At 35.4% G+C, this 15,469-nt stretch overlaps 1 protein-coding gene across 5 annotated transcripts in view; it reads right to left on the minus strand.

Moving 5' to 3' along the window:
• The window catches only part of LOC136030372 (protein turtle-like), a 370,614-nt gene that overhangs the window by 12,446 nt on the left and 342,699 nt on the right, over positions 1-15,469 (minus strand). For 4 of the 5 annotated variants that reach the window (XM_065709291.1, XM_065709293.1, XM_065709290.1 and 1 more), the window contains one exon: positions 13,896-14,038. The exons of the other annotated variant lie outside the window; for it this stretch is intronic. In XM_065709291.1, the coding sequence (XP_065565363.1) occupies positions 13,896-14,038 (143 nt within the window). The remainder of the gene's footprint in view (positions 1-13,895; positions 14,039-15,469) is intronic. 5 annotated transcript variants of the gene reach the window in all.

Raw genomic sequence — 15,469 nt, forward strand, 5'->3', positions numbered from 1 at the left:
ATTGTTGGCTATATCTTTCTTCTTGATAGAGAGATTGAGTGGTTATTTCTAGGATAAAAAAAAAGTGGTTATTTCCGCTTGACAAACCCAAGTATATTCCTGGCGGCTCCATTGATGTGATATTTTTTTTTTTCCGATTCTTCTCAATCTTGGCTTTAGGGGATTGTGAATCTCATCTCTTCGAAGGTCTCTTTAAGGGCGGTGAATCAGTCCGAGATATCAAGGACAAATACTCAAGGATACTCATCTGCTTTTGGCTTTGATACGTCAATCTTCCGATTGGGAATGGTAGTCTTCTTTTTGCTAAATCTGTTATTTAGCCTTGTCTTCAATAAGAAGTGGTGATATCTACTTTTACATCCTACTTTGTATTCTGTCAGCATCCCTTTGTATTCTCGAGTCCAATAAATAGTTTTCACTGTTAGGAACGGCAATCTGTTTAGGCCTTTACTCTTCCGTCACAGGATTCCCAGGAAAATGTTTCAGAAATTGATATCTGTGATAAAACCTGAAAATACCAGTTAGGAAACAATTTTTTCGAACGTTCACGATTTCAATTTAATCATCGTGACATAGAGTCTCTAAAGCACCTTGAGGAGATAAAACTATATTCTTAGCATCCTAATAACTGTTTATTCGTGCGTGTGTTATTTTAATATGCTGGTGGTAACTTTTCCAACAGTCAGTAGCGGTTTGTGTCTCTCTTGCACCAAGGACGACATTGAAACCCCCCTCCTGTCGACAAGAAATTTCAGGTCAAATTTAATACAGTTTTCATTTACTAACAAGATTTTCATTCATTAATAAAATTTTCATTAATTTAAATCTGAATTTTACTATTCATATGGGACAAATATAAAGGAAAAATGATTTTTTTTTATTTAATATGCTTATACTTCAATGTCCTCAACTGTATTTAAATAATAATAAAAATTTTAAAATCACAGTCAATCGCAGTCAACTAAATATTGGTCATCAAATAATTGATTCATTTTTTTTTGTTAGCCCAACTGTTCTAGTTTATAAATTGGTTTACTCGCCTAACGCTCTAGGCAGACAGGCCCTTTTAGGCTTTGAATGCTTATTCCCCTGTAAGTCCAGTCAACTTGTTAGTTAACTAGCATTGAAATAAGTTATTTTTAGTGCAAATTTCTAATTTTATGAATTGAATCCATCGCCTTGCCTGACACTCGTTTGTGGATGGGCCCAATTTGACTTTAGGCGCTTGTTTGCCTGTCATTACACGCAAAATTAACGGCCCTGTGTCAATTATAAATTCTCGGTCAACCTGTCTGAGACTCTAGGCGGGCACGCCTTTCTAAAAGCTAACAAACAAGTATTGGTCCAAAAAGAGTGTCATACGTAACCCGCCATTTACCCGTGCCAATTAACCAAACACTTGGGAAACTATTGGTTCTATGACTGTCTTACTTCTATAACTATCTACCTTAGTTCTTCTGCCCCAGGAATGATGCATGGACGGATGCTATATAACTTACCTATTAACAAATGAACTGACATCATTTTTATACAATCCTAATAAGAGCTTATGCCGCCAAATTTGCCTCTCACTCAACCGGACTATCTGACTTGGCTTTTTCTACAATTAGGCATGGCTTGATTCACACAACTACTTGATTTTAATTCAATGATCAGAATGATTATAACTGTTAGACTTTTTATTTGAAATTTTGTGCCCCCAAATATCTGCACCCGGGGCAAGTGCCCCTCTACCCCCCTAAAACAACCTCTGCCGATAGCAAACCTTTGAAAAATTTATTGAAGTTAGAATAACAGTTCAAAATAGGGATGGAAACTTTTAATTGACAGTGAACAGATATAAAAATTTTTAACTGGATATTTCGAACGTTTTTGTGCCCCTAAAATGTCTGCACCCGGGGCAAGTGTGCCCCTCTACCCCCCCCTAGAAAAACCTCTGCCACTAGTACACCTTTGAAAAATTTATTGAAGTTAGTATAACAGTTCAAAATAGGGATGAAACCTTTTAATCGACAGTGAACAGATATAAAATTTTTAGCTGGATATTTCGAATACATATGCAGTGTTCATCATCAGCAGTAAAACTAAAAGACATAAATAAAAACAAACAAAATTTATACCAAATAAACTAATTACACATAGTTTATTGCTCTTATTTTTTTCAATCCGACAGCGGAAGCAAATCTCCTTGACCTTTCCGGTTCATTAGATTTACCTGACAAATCAGGTGGACATAGGTCATAACTCTTAGGTGAGGTGAGACATACTTTATTTGGCCTCAGTAAATTATCAAAAATTGTCACTTTTTATGATAACAAAAAATTATCAATATATATATATATATATATATATATACATATATATATATATATATATATATATATATATATATATATATATATATATATATATATATATATATATATATATATATATATATATATATATATATATATATATATATACTACTACGGAAACGGCTACGTGCAACTACAATCCTAAAAGTACAATTCCTTCCACTTGTTTTTTGTTTTAACCATAAACCAGGAAAACTGTGTCTCAATCTAAATGTTTCCTTGCTGTTTCGTATGTTTACTTTCTAGGAAAATATTATTTAAATAGTGTTTTTCAAGAAAGTAGACAGATCAGTGATTCCCTAGCAACTCTGTCCATATGCGTAATCTTTGTATGCTAAGAGCTTTAAGCTTCTTTTACAACTTAGATCTGCATAGTATTTGGAGCATATCTTAATAACTTCAGGAGATTAGATACGTGACCTCCTAATTTAACAATCCAGCTAAGAAATAATAATCGTACTTGTCTGAAGAATTTAGAGTAGTTCTGAGACCTTTTAGTGTCCTGAGGTGGGAATCTCAAATTTTGTTTTTATGTTCATCTTTATAACTATAAAAAATGTTTTTAATTAAACAGACCATTACGACCACTCTTATTCATGTTGAATCTGGCGCTGGTTTAAAAATAAGTAAACACATAGACCTTCCTCTTAGAGCTTGGGATCCTCAGGTATTGCATAGAAGTTACTATCAGCAACTGTTTTCAAACGTGATAAGTACGCTGGCGTATGTTATTATACTGGAGAGATTAATATTTGACATATGTTAGTAGTATTCCCAAGATGGTTTTGAGCACGCCCTTAGGGTGTAAACTATTAGAGCTACTAGACCCTCAAGACGCTATTATGCCTCAACACACCTAATGCAATAGCGCGCTTGTATACTACACCTGTCTTTTTCGTCATAGGATTTGAGGGTCACTTAATCTTGTGTGACTTGGTAGATTTATGGGGAGAGATTCAATCTTGCGTGACATGCTAGACTTCAGGGGACCCGCGGGGAACCTCCACCGGTAACTGAGCACGGTAAATATGAGGGTGCTACGTAATAGGGTTTGTTAGAGTCAGCTAGTCAAGCAGGGAAGTTTTTTAAGACACTTTTTCTTCAAGAGGTTTTTTCAAGTCATTTCAAGAAGTTTTTTATGACATTTTTATAAAAGACGTTTTTCAAGGCGTTTCAAGACATTTCAAGAGTTTATAAGACATTTTTCTACAAGAAATGTTTCAAGAAATTTCAAGACATTTCAAGACTTTTTATTAAAGCGTTATTTCTTCAAGGCGTTTTTTATTATGATTTCTTTAGTTTTTATGTAATAAGGAAAGGTTTTCTTATGGTAAAGATGACGCAATCCCGCATGACATACTAGCTTGTAACTGAGCAATTTTCACTTATAACTGAGGAGGGCACACACGTGGGCGTCACATAATGACGGTGCACACAAGGGTTTTACATAATGCCGGGGGCACGCTTGGGTGTTACGTAATGACAGCGCACACGTCGTTTTTATGAAGTAACAGCGCAAACCAAAGATGAGACGCAATCTTACACATGGGAAGCTACGTAATGACAACGCACAAGTGGGATGTTAAGTAATGACAATGTACACGTGGGATGTTACATAATACTTTAAGAGGTTAAATTTTCTTCAGGATTTCTTTGGAAGCGTTTTTTCTTCAAGATTTCTTTTCATTCAAGGTGTTTTTTCTTTAAATGCGTTTTCTCAGGCAACCTTCATATTCTAAAGATTGTTGCCACCATTAGGATTCCAAAGGGCGTTTCCATCCAAAGGAATAGTGCCCTTGACAGCTGGATTACGAAAACATTTCTAATATTACGTTTTAGGAGCTTGATTCTACGAACTAACCTGTTGCACGCAAGAAGAATCCCCTGTTTACGCATACTATAACGATTAATCTATTCACTATGTGTTTCCTATGACTGCAATAACTGACATGCAGGATGAAAAGTCGACTGCTAGTGTTAGGTTGTATTTCAAGTACACCTGCCTGCTGAGTTGTGCTTTAGAAGGATATTACAAACCCAAAAAGAGATTCTTCACTTCTTATCGATATGATCCCAGCACTTTGGAGGGTCCTTCTTAGACAATTACTAGAGAGCTTTCTTGGAGAACGATATTAATTCGTTCAAAACATAGGAAAATACTCTCTCTTAGAAAATGTTCAGAGCTGTGTTCTTAGAGAATGATCTAAGTTTGCTCAAAATATAGGAAAATGGGGGCACAAGACATCTAACTTAATTCTATATTTTATTAATTTTTCTTGGTATCATTTTCTCTCAATTTTCAACCTATGACACTCAATGGCTGACACACACCCATGTCCAGAAAATCCAACGGGGGGGGGGGGGGTCGTGGCGACAAGTTTCAGAGGGGGCATCTTTTGTACATTCAAATTTTATTAATGGAGAAAAAGCAGTTAATATTCAACAACGGAAAAAATAAAACCTAAAAAAACCTGACATAGGATAAGATGTAACCAAAAACAACATTGAATTAAAGAACGGTTGTGGTCCTAGCAACAAATTCCAAAGGGGTGACAGGGTGGTTGTTTTGTTATTAAAGATAAATTTAATTCATATAAGGAGCCATTTCTGAGACCTTTTAATGAACATACCGCGTTTCTTTGGACCAAGACTATTGATATTCAAACTATAGTGACAATATGTGGCTAGACAACCTTAGCAAACAATTACAGAGGGGAAGCAATGCTATTAGAGATAGATTAAAGCAATATTAAGAGGTGTTTTTGAGACGACCTCATAAGTCAGTCAATTCTTTTAATTAAGTGTTAGATTTCAGCCCCCCCTCCATCGCAGATTAATTCCTTTAACATTATACACCATAACTTTAAGGTGTATAGTATCTTAGTCCAAGCAATTTACGCCACTGTGGCAATATATGGATGCCACGTGACAACCCTATGATACGAATTATTACTCTTAAGACATTTCTAGACATCTATATATATAAAAATAAGTTGTCTGTGTGTCGAGTGACGTCATATGTTCGATTAGCAATCACCATCAACAAAGCACCGGGACACGAATGACGACCGGGACACAGGGAATATAAATGACGACCAGGACTTAAGTGAAAAAAACTAAAAAACCAAAAAAGGTAAAAACTACAAAAAAACTAAAAAGAAAAAAACTAAAAACTAATAAAAAAAACTAAAAAAGCTAAATAACTAAAAAAAAAAAAGGAAAAAACTGAAAAAATAAAGGAGAAAAACAAAACTAGAAAAGTAAAAATAAAATAAAAACAAACTAAAAAGGTAAAAACTACCAAAAAAAAACTAAAAAGAAAAAAGAAAAAAACTAAAAAAAAACTAAAAAAAAGCAAAAACCAAAAAAAAACTAAAAAGAAAAAAGGGGAAAAAGAAAAAATTTATTTCATCATATACCAATTCAAAAACGAATGTATATACAGAAAGGGACACCGGGACACAAATGACGACCAGGATACAGGGAATATAAATGACGACCGGGACACAGGGACACAACTACAACGGGGACGCTGGGGGGCACAGGGGGATATATAAATGACGACAGGGATGCAGGGAATGTTCGATTAGCAATCACCATCAACAAAGCTCAAGGGCAATCATTAGAATCATGAGGTATAGATCTGAATACGGATTGTTCTCCCATGGACAATTATATGTTGAATGTTCAAGAGTCGGTAAACCTGACAATCTATTTATATGCACAGACAATGGGACAGCGAAGAATGTTGTATATTCGCAAGTTTTACGTAGTTAAAAACACACACACACACACACACACACACACACACACACACACACACACATATATATATATATATATATATATATATATATATATATATATATATATATATATATATATATATACATCTCTATATTCACAGGTGGGACACAGGGACACAACTACAATGGCGCGTAACTAATATGGCGCGTAACGGCTTAAGCGCGCGGGGGGGCTTGGGGTAACTAATATGGATGGTAAACGGTATCCCCACGTAAATGTGACGGCCTCACACGTCAATTCACGCCACGAAGGCAATATGTGCCTACCCCGTGACAAGCCTATGATAAGCATTATCATTCCCAAGACATTTTTAGATATTTTCTTAATGAAATTATGCTAAGAGTCTACAATTCACGCCACTGTGGAAAACTAAAAATGGCACACAACACCATCTGGCGCTTATTATTACACATATGGCATTTTCAGGCATTTTCCTGCAAAACAATTCGTATACATTAGAATAGATCCTTTAAACTTGATGAAAAATCCCTGATATCGTCTCTTCTGATGCCTTCTAGCGTTTGAAGTCAGTGTGGCACAATGTACAACTGCCGTTGACACCATTATTCCGCAGATTGTCACACCTAATGGTTTTCACATTTTCCTCTAAAAATAAATTTATAAAATAAAATACAACATTGTTTTTGTTTGAACTTGTTGCGTGTAAATTTTTTACTTCCTGGAGCTTATTGCGTACTCATTTATCTTTTCGTGAAACTTCTTGCACGTTGATTTTTTCTCTTCATAAAATTTGTAAATTGATTTTTTCTGCTTGAAAAACAGATTTTGTTCTTGGAACTTCTAGCGTATTGCTTTTTTCTTCCAAGAACTTGTCTTTGCTGATTTTTTTGTTCGTGAAACTTCCTGCATATTTATTTTCATCTTTGTGAAACTTGTGCGTTTATTTTTTCTTCTACTTAAGCTGATTTTGGCCCATTGAATTTGTTGCATGCTAATTTTTGCTCATGGATTTTGTCTTGTGCCAATTTTTATTCGTGAAACTTGTTGCATGTTGATTTTTCTCTTCGTGAAAATTATGCGTTGATTATTCTCTTCATGAAACCGATTTTGCTCGTGGAACTTGTTACGGGCTGATTTTTATTCAAGGAACTTGTTTCGTGCTAATTTTTGGTCATGAAACTTGCTGCATGTTAATTTTTCTCTTCCTGTAGCTTGTATGTTGATTTTTCTCCTTTTAAAATTTGTACATTGAATTGATTTGCTTATGGAGCTTGTTGCGGGCTGATTTCTCTTCATGGAGCTTATTGTGCGCTTTATTGGTTTACATTGAATTGATTTGCTTATGGAGCTTGTTGCGGGCTGATTTCTCTTCGTGGAGCTTATTGTGCGCTTTTTTGGTTCGTGAAACTAATTGCATATTCATTTTTCACTTTGTGAAACTTGCACATTGATTTTTCTTCTTCGTGAAAGGGATTTTCTTTTTGAAGCTTTTTCCATGCCGAGTTTTCTTGTTCGTGAAACTTGCTGCGTCCTAATTTTTTTTTTCATGAAACTTGTTGCATGTTGATTTTCCTTTTCCTGAAACTTGGACAATGATATTTCTCCTAGTGAAACTTTTACATTGATTTTTCTCGTCACGAAACTAATTTTGTTCATGGAACATGTTGCGTGCTGATTTTTCTTCCTGGAACTTATTAGTCTCTGATTTTTCTTGTTCGTTAAACTAAGTACACGTTGATTTTTCACTTGGTGAAACTTGTACATTGATTTTTCCTCCTCGTGAAATTATTTCTGTTCACGGAACCCATTGAATGCTGATTTTTGTTCGTGAAACTTTGTACATGTTGATTTTTCTCTTCGTAGAACTTGTACACTGATTTTTCTCCTCGTGAGACTGATTTTGTTCTTGGAGCTTGTCGCGTGTTGGTTTTATATTCATTGAACTTGCTGTGTTATGATTCTTGTTCGTGAAATTAATTGCATGTTGATTTTTCTCTTTCATGAATCTTCTAGATTGAATTTCACTCCTCGTGAAAGTGATTCTGTTCATAAAACTCTTGCTTGTTGATTTTTGTTCATAGGACTTGCTGCTTGCTAGTTTTTGTTCTTGAAACTTCTTGCATATTGATTTTCTCTCATCGTAAAACTTATACATAGATTTTTCTCCTAGTGAAGTTGAGTTTGTTCATAGAATTTTTTGCAAGCTGATTTTTGTTTGTGGAACTTGTTGCGGCTGATTTTGTTCGTGAAAATTGTTGCATCTTGACTCTCTCAACCTGTAACTTGTATATTGATTTTTCTCCTCGTGAAACTGATTGCTCATGGAACTCGTTGCGTGCTGATTTTTGTTCGTGAAACTTAGTGCATGTTGAGTTTTATCTTCAGGTAACTTGTACATTAGTTTTTCTCCTCGTGAAACTGCAAGGAAGTCGCTGCGTGATGATTGTTGTTCACTGAACTTGTTGCGTGCTTATTTTTGCTCTTGAAACTTGTTGCATGTTAATTTTTCTCTTCGTGAAAGTGTTAAGTTTTTTTTTTTACTCCTCGTGGAACTGAGTTTGTTCACGGAGCCTGTTGCATGCTGATTTTTGTTTTTGGAACTTGTTGTATGCAGATTTTTGATCGTGAAACTTGCTGTATGTTGATTTTTCTCTTCGCGAAACTTATATACTGATTCTACGCGTGAAACTGTTTTTTTCTCTCAATGAAACTGATTTTGTTCATGGAACTTGTTGCATGTTGAATTTTTTCATGGAACTTCTTACGTGCTGATTTTTGTTTGTGAAACTTGTTGCATGTTGATTTTTCTCCTCATAAAACTCGCACACTGATCTTTCTCCTCGTAAAACAAATTTTGTTCACGGGACATTTTGCGTGCTGGTTTTTTAATCGTGAAACTTGCTGCCTGCTGTTTATTTGTTCGTGAAAATTGTTGCACATCGATTTTTCTTTTCACAAAAATTGTACTTTGATTTTTTCACCCCGTAAAACTCACTCGGCTCGTAAAGCTTATTAAATGCTAATTTTTGTTCGTGGTACTTGCTGCATCCTGATTTTTGTTCGTAAAATTTGTTGCATGTTAATTTTTCTCTTGCTGAAACTTGTACATTGATGTTTCTCCTCGTGAAACTGATTTTGTTCATTGAAATTTTACTAAGTTTTGGGGGACTGTACCAAGCGTCAAGGAGCCTACACATAACCGACACATGGTAGGTTAGATATACGTTCCGTCACACTTGTTACAGTCCCCAAAACCTAGCATAGTTCCGTTACACTTGTTACAGTCCCCAAAACCTAGTCTAACCGAATTCAAGTTCAATGAACAAAATCAGTTTCATGAGGATAAAAATCAATGTAAAGGTTTCAAGAAAAAAAGCAGAAACACAATATGTTCCATGAACAAAAATCAGCCTACAGTAAATTCTATAAACAAAAATCAGTTCCACGAGGAGAAAAAATCAGTATAAAAGATTCATGAATAGAAATTTGTACATAGAACAAGTTTTACGAACAAAAACCAGCACGTCGCAAGGTCCATGAACAAAAATCAGTACGTAAATTGTTTCATTAATAAAATCAGTTTCAGAAGGTAAAAAAAAATCAATGTACTTTTTTCACGAAAAAGAAAAAATTGATATGCAACAAGTTTCGTGAACACAAAAAAAATCAGCAGGCTGCAAGTTCTACGAACAAAAAATCAGCAAGCAGCATATACCCATGAACAAAAGTGGTTTTACGAGGAAAAAATTAAATGTGAGAATTTCACGAGAAGAAAAATCTACATGCAACAACTCTCAAAAACAAAAATCAGCCCGCAACAAATTCCATGAACAAAATCAACATGCAACAAGTTCCTTGAACAAAAACAGTTTCATGAGGAGAAAAATCAACGTGCAAGTTTAAGAAGATAAAAATCAACATGCAACAAGTTTCACGCACATAAATCAGCACACAACAAGTTCCATGAGCAAAACCAGTGTCACGAGGAGAAAATAAATGTACAAGTTTCACGTACAGAAAAATCAACATGCAACAAGTTTCACGAATTAAAGTCAGCACATGACAAGTTCCATGAACTGAAATCAGCATATATTAAGTTCCATAAGCAATAATCAGTTTCACGATGAGAAAATAAATCAATGTAAAGGTTTCACGAAGACAAAATCAATATACAAGAAGTTTCACGAACAAAAAAATAAGCACACAACAAGTTCTACATTAAAAAAATCAAACACACTAGAGGTTCCATAAACAAAATCTGTTTCGTGAGGAGAAAAAAAAATTTACAAGTTTTGCGAAAAGAAAGAATCAACATACAAGAAGTTTCACGAACAAAAAAAAATCAGCTCGCAATAAGTTCTACGAAGAAATCAATACGCAAGAAGTACCAGGGATAAAATATGCTTTGTGAGGAGAACAAATCAATGTAAAAGTTTCACGGAAATAAAAATCAACATGCAAGAAGTTCCACGAACAAAAAATCAGCACGCAACAAATTCAATGAACAAAAAAAATCAACATGCAACCAGTTAAATTAAAAACAATGGTCGTTTTATAATTTATACATTTATTTTGCGAGAAAATATTCAAAAACCCTTAGCTCTGATAATATGCGCCAGGATGGTTTCGTTGGATGTGGTAACTTTTCTCACGCGGACTTCAAATGCAAAGAATATCAGAAAAAAATTCTATTGGGGACTTTTCATTAAGTCTCAACAATAGATTCTTGTGTAAACGATTTTTTGCAGGAAAATACCTAAAAATACCTTACTTTTGATAATGTGCGCCAAATGGTGTTATCCACTATTCGTAGTTTGCAACAGTGGCATGAATCATCATGGGGTCACCATGTCTGGGTGTGGATTGCTAAAACATGAACCGTTAGAGTTAATGCGTGATTTTTAACTTGATTTTTTGGCTTGCGGAGAGCTGGCTTGGATTTAAATCAGATTTTCAACAGGAAAATATCTGGAAAATGTCTAAATATTGATGAGAGGGTGTTAGAGGGCGCTAGAGTGGGCCGTAGTAGTGTGGCATGGTGACGAGAATTGACATGGGGTGTTACAGAGTATTTGCTTACAAAAACATGAACTTTTTGATTTAATTTATGATGTTTAGCGAGAATATACCTGGAAACCGCCTTAGGAATGTTAAGAGGGGTGTTAAAGGAAAATAGAGGGGACATTAATAGTGTGGTACAGTGACGAAAATTGGCATGGGATATCATGGAGTGTTCGCTTGCGAAAATATGAGCCATTGGCTTTAATGCATTTTTTTTATGAGAAATGTCTAAAAGTGTCTTAGAGATGATGAAGAGGTGCCGGGGGCTAGTCATAGTGTGACACAGGTTGGGATTTGTCAGAAAATAAAAGCAACAAAAATAAAAAATACATTTATTGGGGTATTCAAGCGTCAGAAACGCTTAAATAATGATTAAAGGTGCCACCGGGTGCCACGATACAACCAATTTTTATAAAACCATTGAAAATAAGGAGAAGACTTATTCTAGAAATATTTTAAATTCTAAGTGATATGAATGGTCTTGGACTATCACATTATAACAACGAAGTGCTAAGTTCTGCTGTTCAAATAAAAAAGAACAGTGTCTCATATTAGTTTATAAACTCCTTTATGTCGGAAAAGGTTGAAAATGCCTTAAAGATGATGACGGATGCCACGGGGGATAGCTGTGTAATTTCGTGCAGTTCTAAAAAGTTTTGGGGGTATCACGATAGGGTTTGTTTACAAAAACATGAATCAATGGACTCTAAGCATAATCTTATTAAGAAAATATCTTAAAAACTCTTAAGAATAATAATGTCTATCACAGAGTTGTCACGAGGCAGCCAAGTATTGCCATGGTGCCTTGAATTGGTATTTGAAGCTATCAAAATTGAGGGGGGCGGATGGTGCTGTGTGCCATCCATAGTGTGACACGGGTTGGGAATTGTCGGAAAATAATAGCAGCAAAAACAGGAAGTATATCTATTGGGATATTCAAGCGTCAGAAAACGCTTAAATGACGGGTACCGCAGGGTGTTACCATGCAACCAATTTTTATAAAACCACTGGGAATAAGGAGAAGGCTCGTTCAAGAAATTTTTTTAATTCTTAGTGGTGTAATGTGCCTTGGACTATCACATTCAGACAACGAAATGCTAAATCCCACTTTTCAATTAAAAAAAGTGTTAAATTTTAGAATTCTAAGCTTATTTTTTCTGTGGGGAAAAGGTTGAAAATGCCTAAGACATGATGACGGAAGCCATAAAGGCATCTGCGTAATGCCAAGATGGCGTGAAGAGTTTTAGGGCATCACTAAAGGTTTGCTTGTGAAAACACGAATCAATGGACTCAAAACATGGTTTTAATAAAAAATATCTGGAAAATGTCATAGGAATAATAATGCATATCATAGGTTTGTCACGGGGCATCCACATATTGGCATGGTGGCATGAATTCGCGTGTTGGGCCATCACGTTGTAGGGAAGGGGGCGGATAGTGCCGTGTTCCATCCAAAGTGTGATACAAGTTGGGAATTTTTGGAAAATAATATCAGCAAAAACTGAAAAATATATCTATTGGGGTATTAAAGCGTCACGCTTATATGACGATGACGGGTGGCACAGGGTGTTACCGTGCAACCAATTTTTTATAAAATCTTTGGAAATTAGGAGAAGGCTCATTCAAGAAATTTTTTTAAATTCTAAGTGATGTGATTTGCCTTACACTATCAGAATCTAACAATGAAATGCTAAGTCCCGCTGCTCAAATAAAAACAGTGTTCAATTTTAGATTTATAAGCTTATTTTTGTGGGAGAAGCATGAAAATGCCTTAGATATGATGACAGGTGCCATGGGGGCAGCTGCATAGTGCCTTGGAGCTGTGAAGTGTTTTGGGGTCACCAGGAAAGGGTTTGCTTACGAAAATACAAATCAATGAACTCTAAGCATAATTTTATTAAGAAAATATCTGAAAAATGTCATAGGACTGATAATACTTATCATTCAAGAATGAGAAGGTTCATTCAAGAAATGTTTTAAATTCTAAGTGGTGTAATTTGCCTTGTGCTATCACAATCTAACAATGAAATGAATCAATGAACTCTAAGCATAATTTTATTAAGAAAATATCTGAAAAATGTCATAGGACTGATAATACTTATCATTCAAGAATGAGAAGGTTCATTCAAGAAAAGTTTTAAATTCTAAGTGGTGTAATTTGCCTTGTGCTATCAGAATCTAACAATGAAATGCTAACTCCCGCAGTTCAAATAAAAATATCGTTGAATTTAGATTTTTTAAGCTTGTATAAAGGATCCAAACATTGGATCCTTAATAGAGTCACAATTAATAGAAAAAGACAAGATTTATCAAAAACATGTTTTGTTCGTTAATTTTCACGCCACTCTTACCCCTAAGATGCAGAAAATTGGAATGACAAGAACTCGCCTTGAAAAGCTTACATCGTCAGTAGTTTGTTCCCACGCCATTCTCTACTACTGGTCTTTGCTTATTTTGTCACATTCATCATATAGATAGAAAAACAGCTGTTCTAAGCTCTCCACTTTCTTGACGTTAAAGAATTATGGCTTAAATCTTCATTCTAGGTGAGTTGGCCAAGCATTAGAACTACAATTGAAATTTGAACACTGTCTCTCTCACTAAGCTGTGCATAGGATACATTACTGGTGCCACAATCGTGTGTAATTTAAATTTATACATAATTATGGTAAAAAAATGACTCAAGAATGATGTAATGTATATCCTTACCTTTTGTAACTTTCCAGTGTCACAACCATGCTTCGGTTTCAAATATTTACTGGCATTTGGTTGGTTATTTAGCTGCGAAGAGTCCCATCTTTCCATTTCATTAGTAACTAAAGAAATACCGTGTGGGTACTGCTCTTCTCTTCCTTGAAATGAACAAGATGGATGGATAAATTATTCCGCTATTTCATTTACGTCTAGTTGACAATGGATAAGGTTAAATGGGCCCAAATGAGAAACAGATATAAAGGGGAGGGGTTTCATCAAACTTCCTCGCAGAAAATTAACGCCTTATATACAGTACTAAATCCTGTAACGTCTGGTAGAAATATGGCAGCTTTTCTAGCAAAAGCTGGCAACCATGGATAATTAAATAAAACCTAATAGGCAAACATCAAGTGAGAATACTTCAAATGCGTTTTACGGAAAATAAATTATAACGTTTTTATTATTAGTAATGGAAATTATTGCATTGAGATTATTTCCAATGTTATTTGTCTCTTCTTGCCGGTTAATAGTACCCCAATTAAGCCATATTATAAGTAGTATTGTTATTATGCGTTTACAATTCGTATTTCTGAAACTAATTCAGGTCCTTGGAGGACCCTTGATTATCTGCAACACAAATAATTCGTCAGTGGGTGACTGGAAATTCAGAGGGCCTTATGGATTTTCTAAGCCAAAATGATGTATAAGAAGCAGGGGCGTATCAAGGGAATGCTAGGAGTCTCAAGCTCTCTCTGGATGTCTCCAGTATTGCATAAATATTTTCTAATTACTAAAGAAATCAGAGGAGTTTTTATTATTTTTTTTATCCCAGTTCATACCCCAGATAACACACTGTAGGTTCCAGCACAAGGATAAGCATCAGCTATTTCTTTCGGAAAATACAAGAATTATGAAGGTTAGGAATAAGTGAAGATGAACAGGTGACCTTAGGTAACGAAAAGATTGATCGGGTTGGGAGCTTCAGTTACCTTGGTAGTATTATTAGTAAAGATGGTGGGAGCAGTGAAGATGTTAAAAGTAGAATAGCTAAAGCTCAGGGTGTTTTTTCACAGTTAAAAAAAGTTTGGAAGAATAGAAAGATAAGCCTACAAACCAAGATTAGAATATTGGAAGCTACAGTGATGACAGTGGTCAAATATGGCTCTGAAGCATGGACACTCCGAAAAGCAGATGAAAATTTACTAGATGTTTTCCAGAGAAATTGCCTACGGATTGTTCTGGGTACCCGGCTGACTGACCGTATTTCAAACAGTAGGTTGTACGAAAAGTGTGGTTCAATCCCGCTTTCTGGGGCTATAATGAAAGAAAGGTTGAGATGGCTAGGCCACGTTCTACGGATGAAGGATGACAGATTACCGAAGATTGTCCTTTTTGGCCAACCGTCTGGGGCTACACGGAAAGCAGGTCGTCCTTGTCTGGGTTGGGAGGATGTCATAAATAAGGATTTAAAGGAAATGGGAACTTCCTGGGAGGGTGTAAAGAGGGAGGCTTTAAATAGATTAGGTTGGAGGAGGAGCGTGCGTAGCTGTGTTGGCCTCAGGCGGCTTGGTGCTGCAGTGAGTTATTAG

This window comes from Artemia franciscana, chromosome 8 (assembly GCF_032884065.1).
Source record: "Artemia franciscana chromosome 8, ASM3288406v1, whole genome shotgun sequence".
NCBI classification, from domain to species: Eukaryota; Metazoa; Arthropoda; class Branchiopoda; order Anostraca; family Artemiidae; genus Artemia; species Artemia franciscana.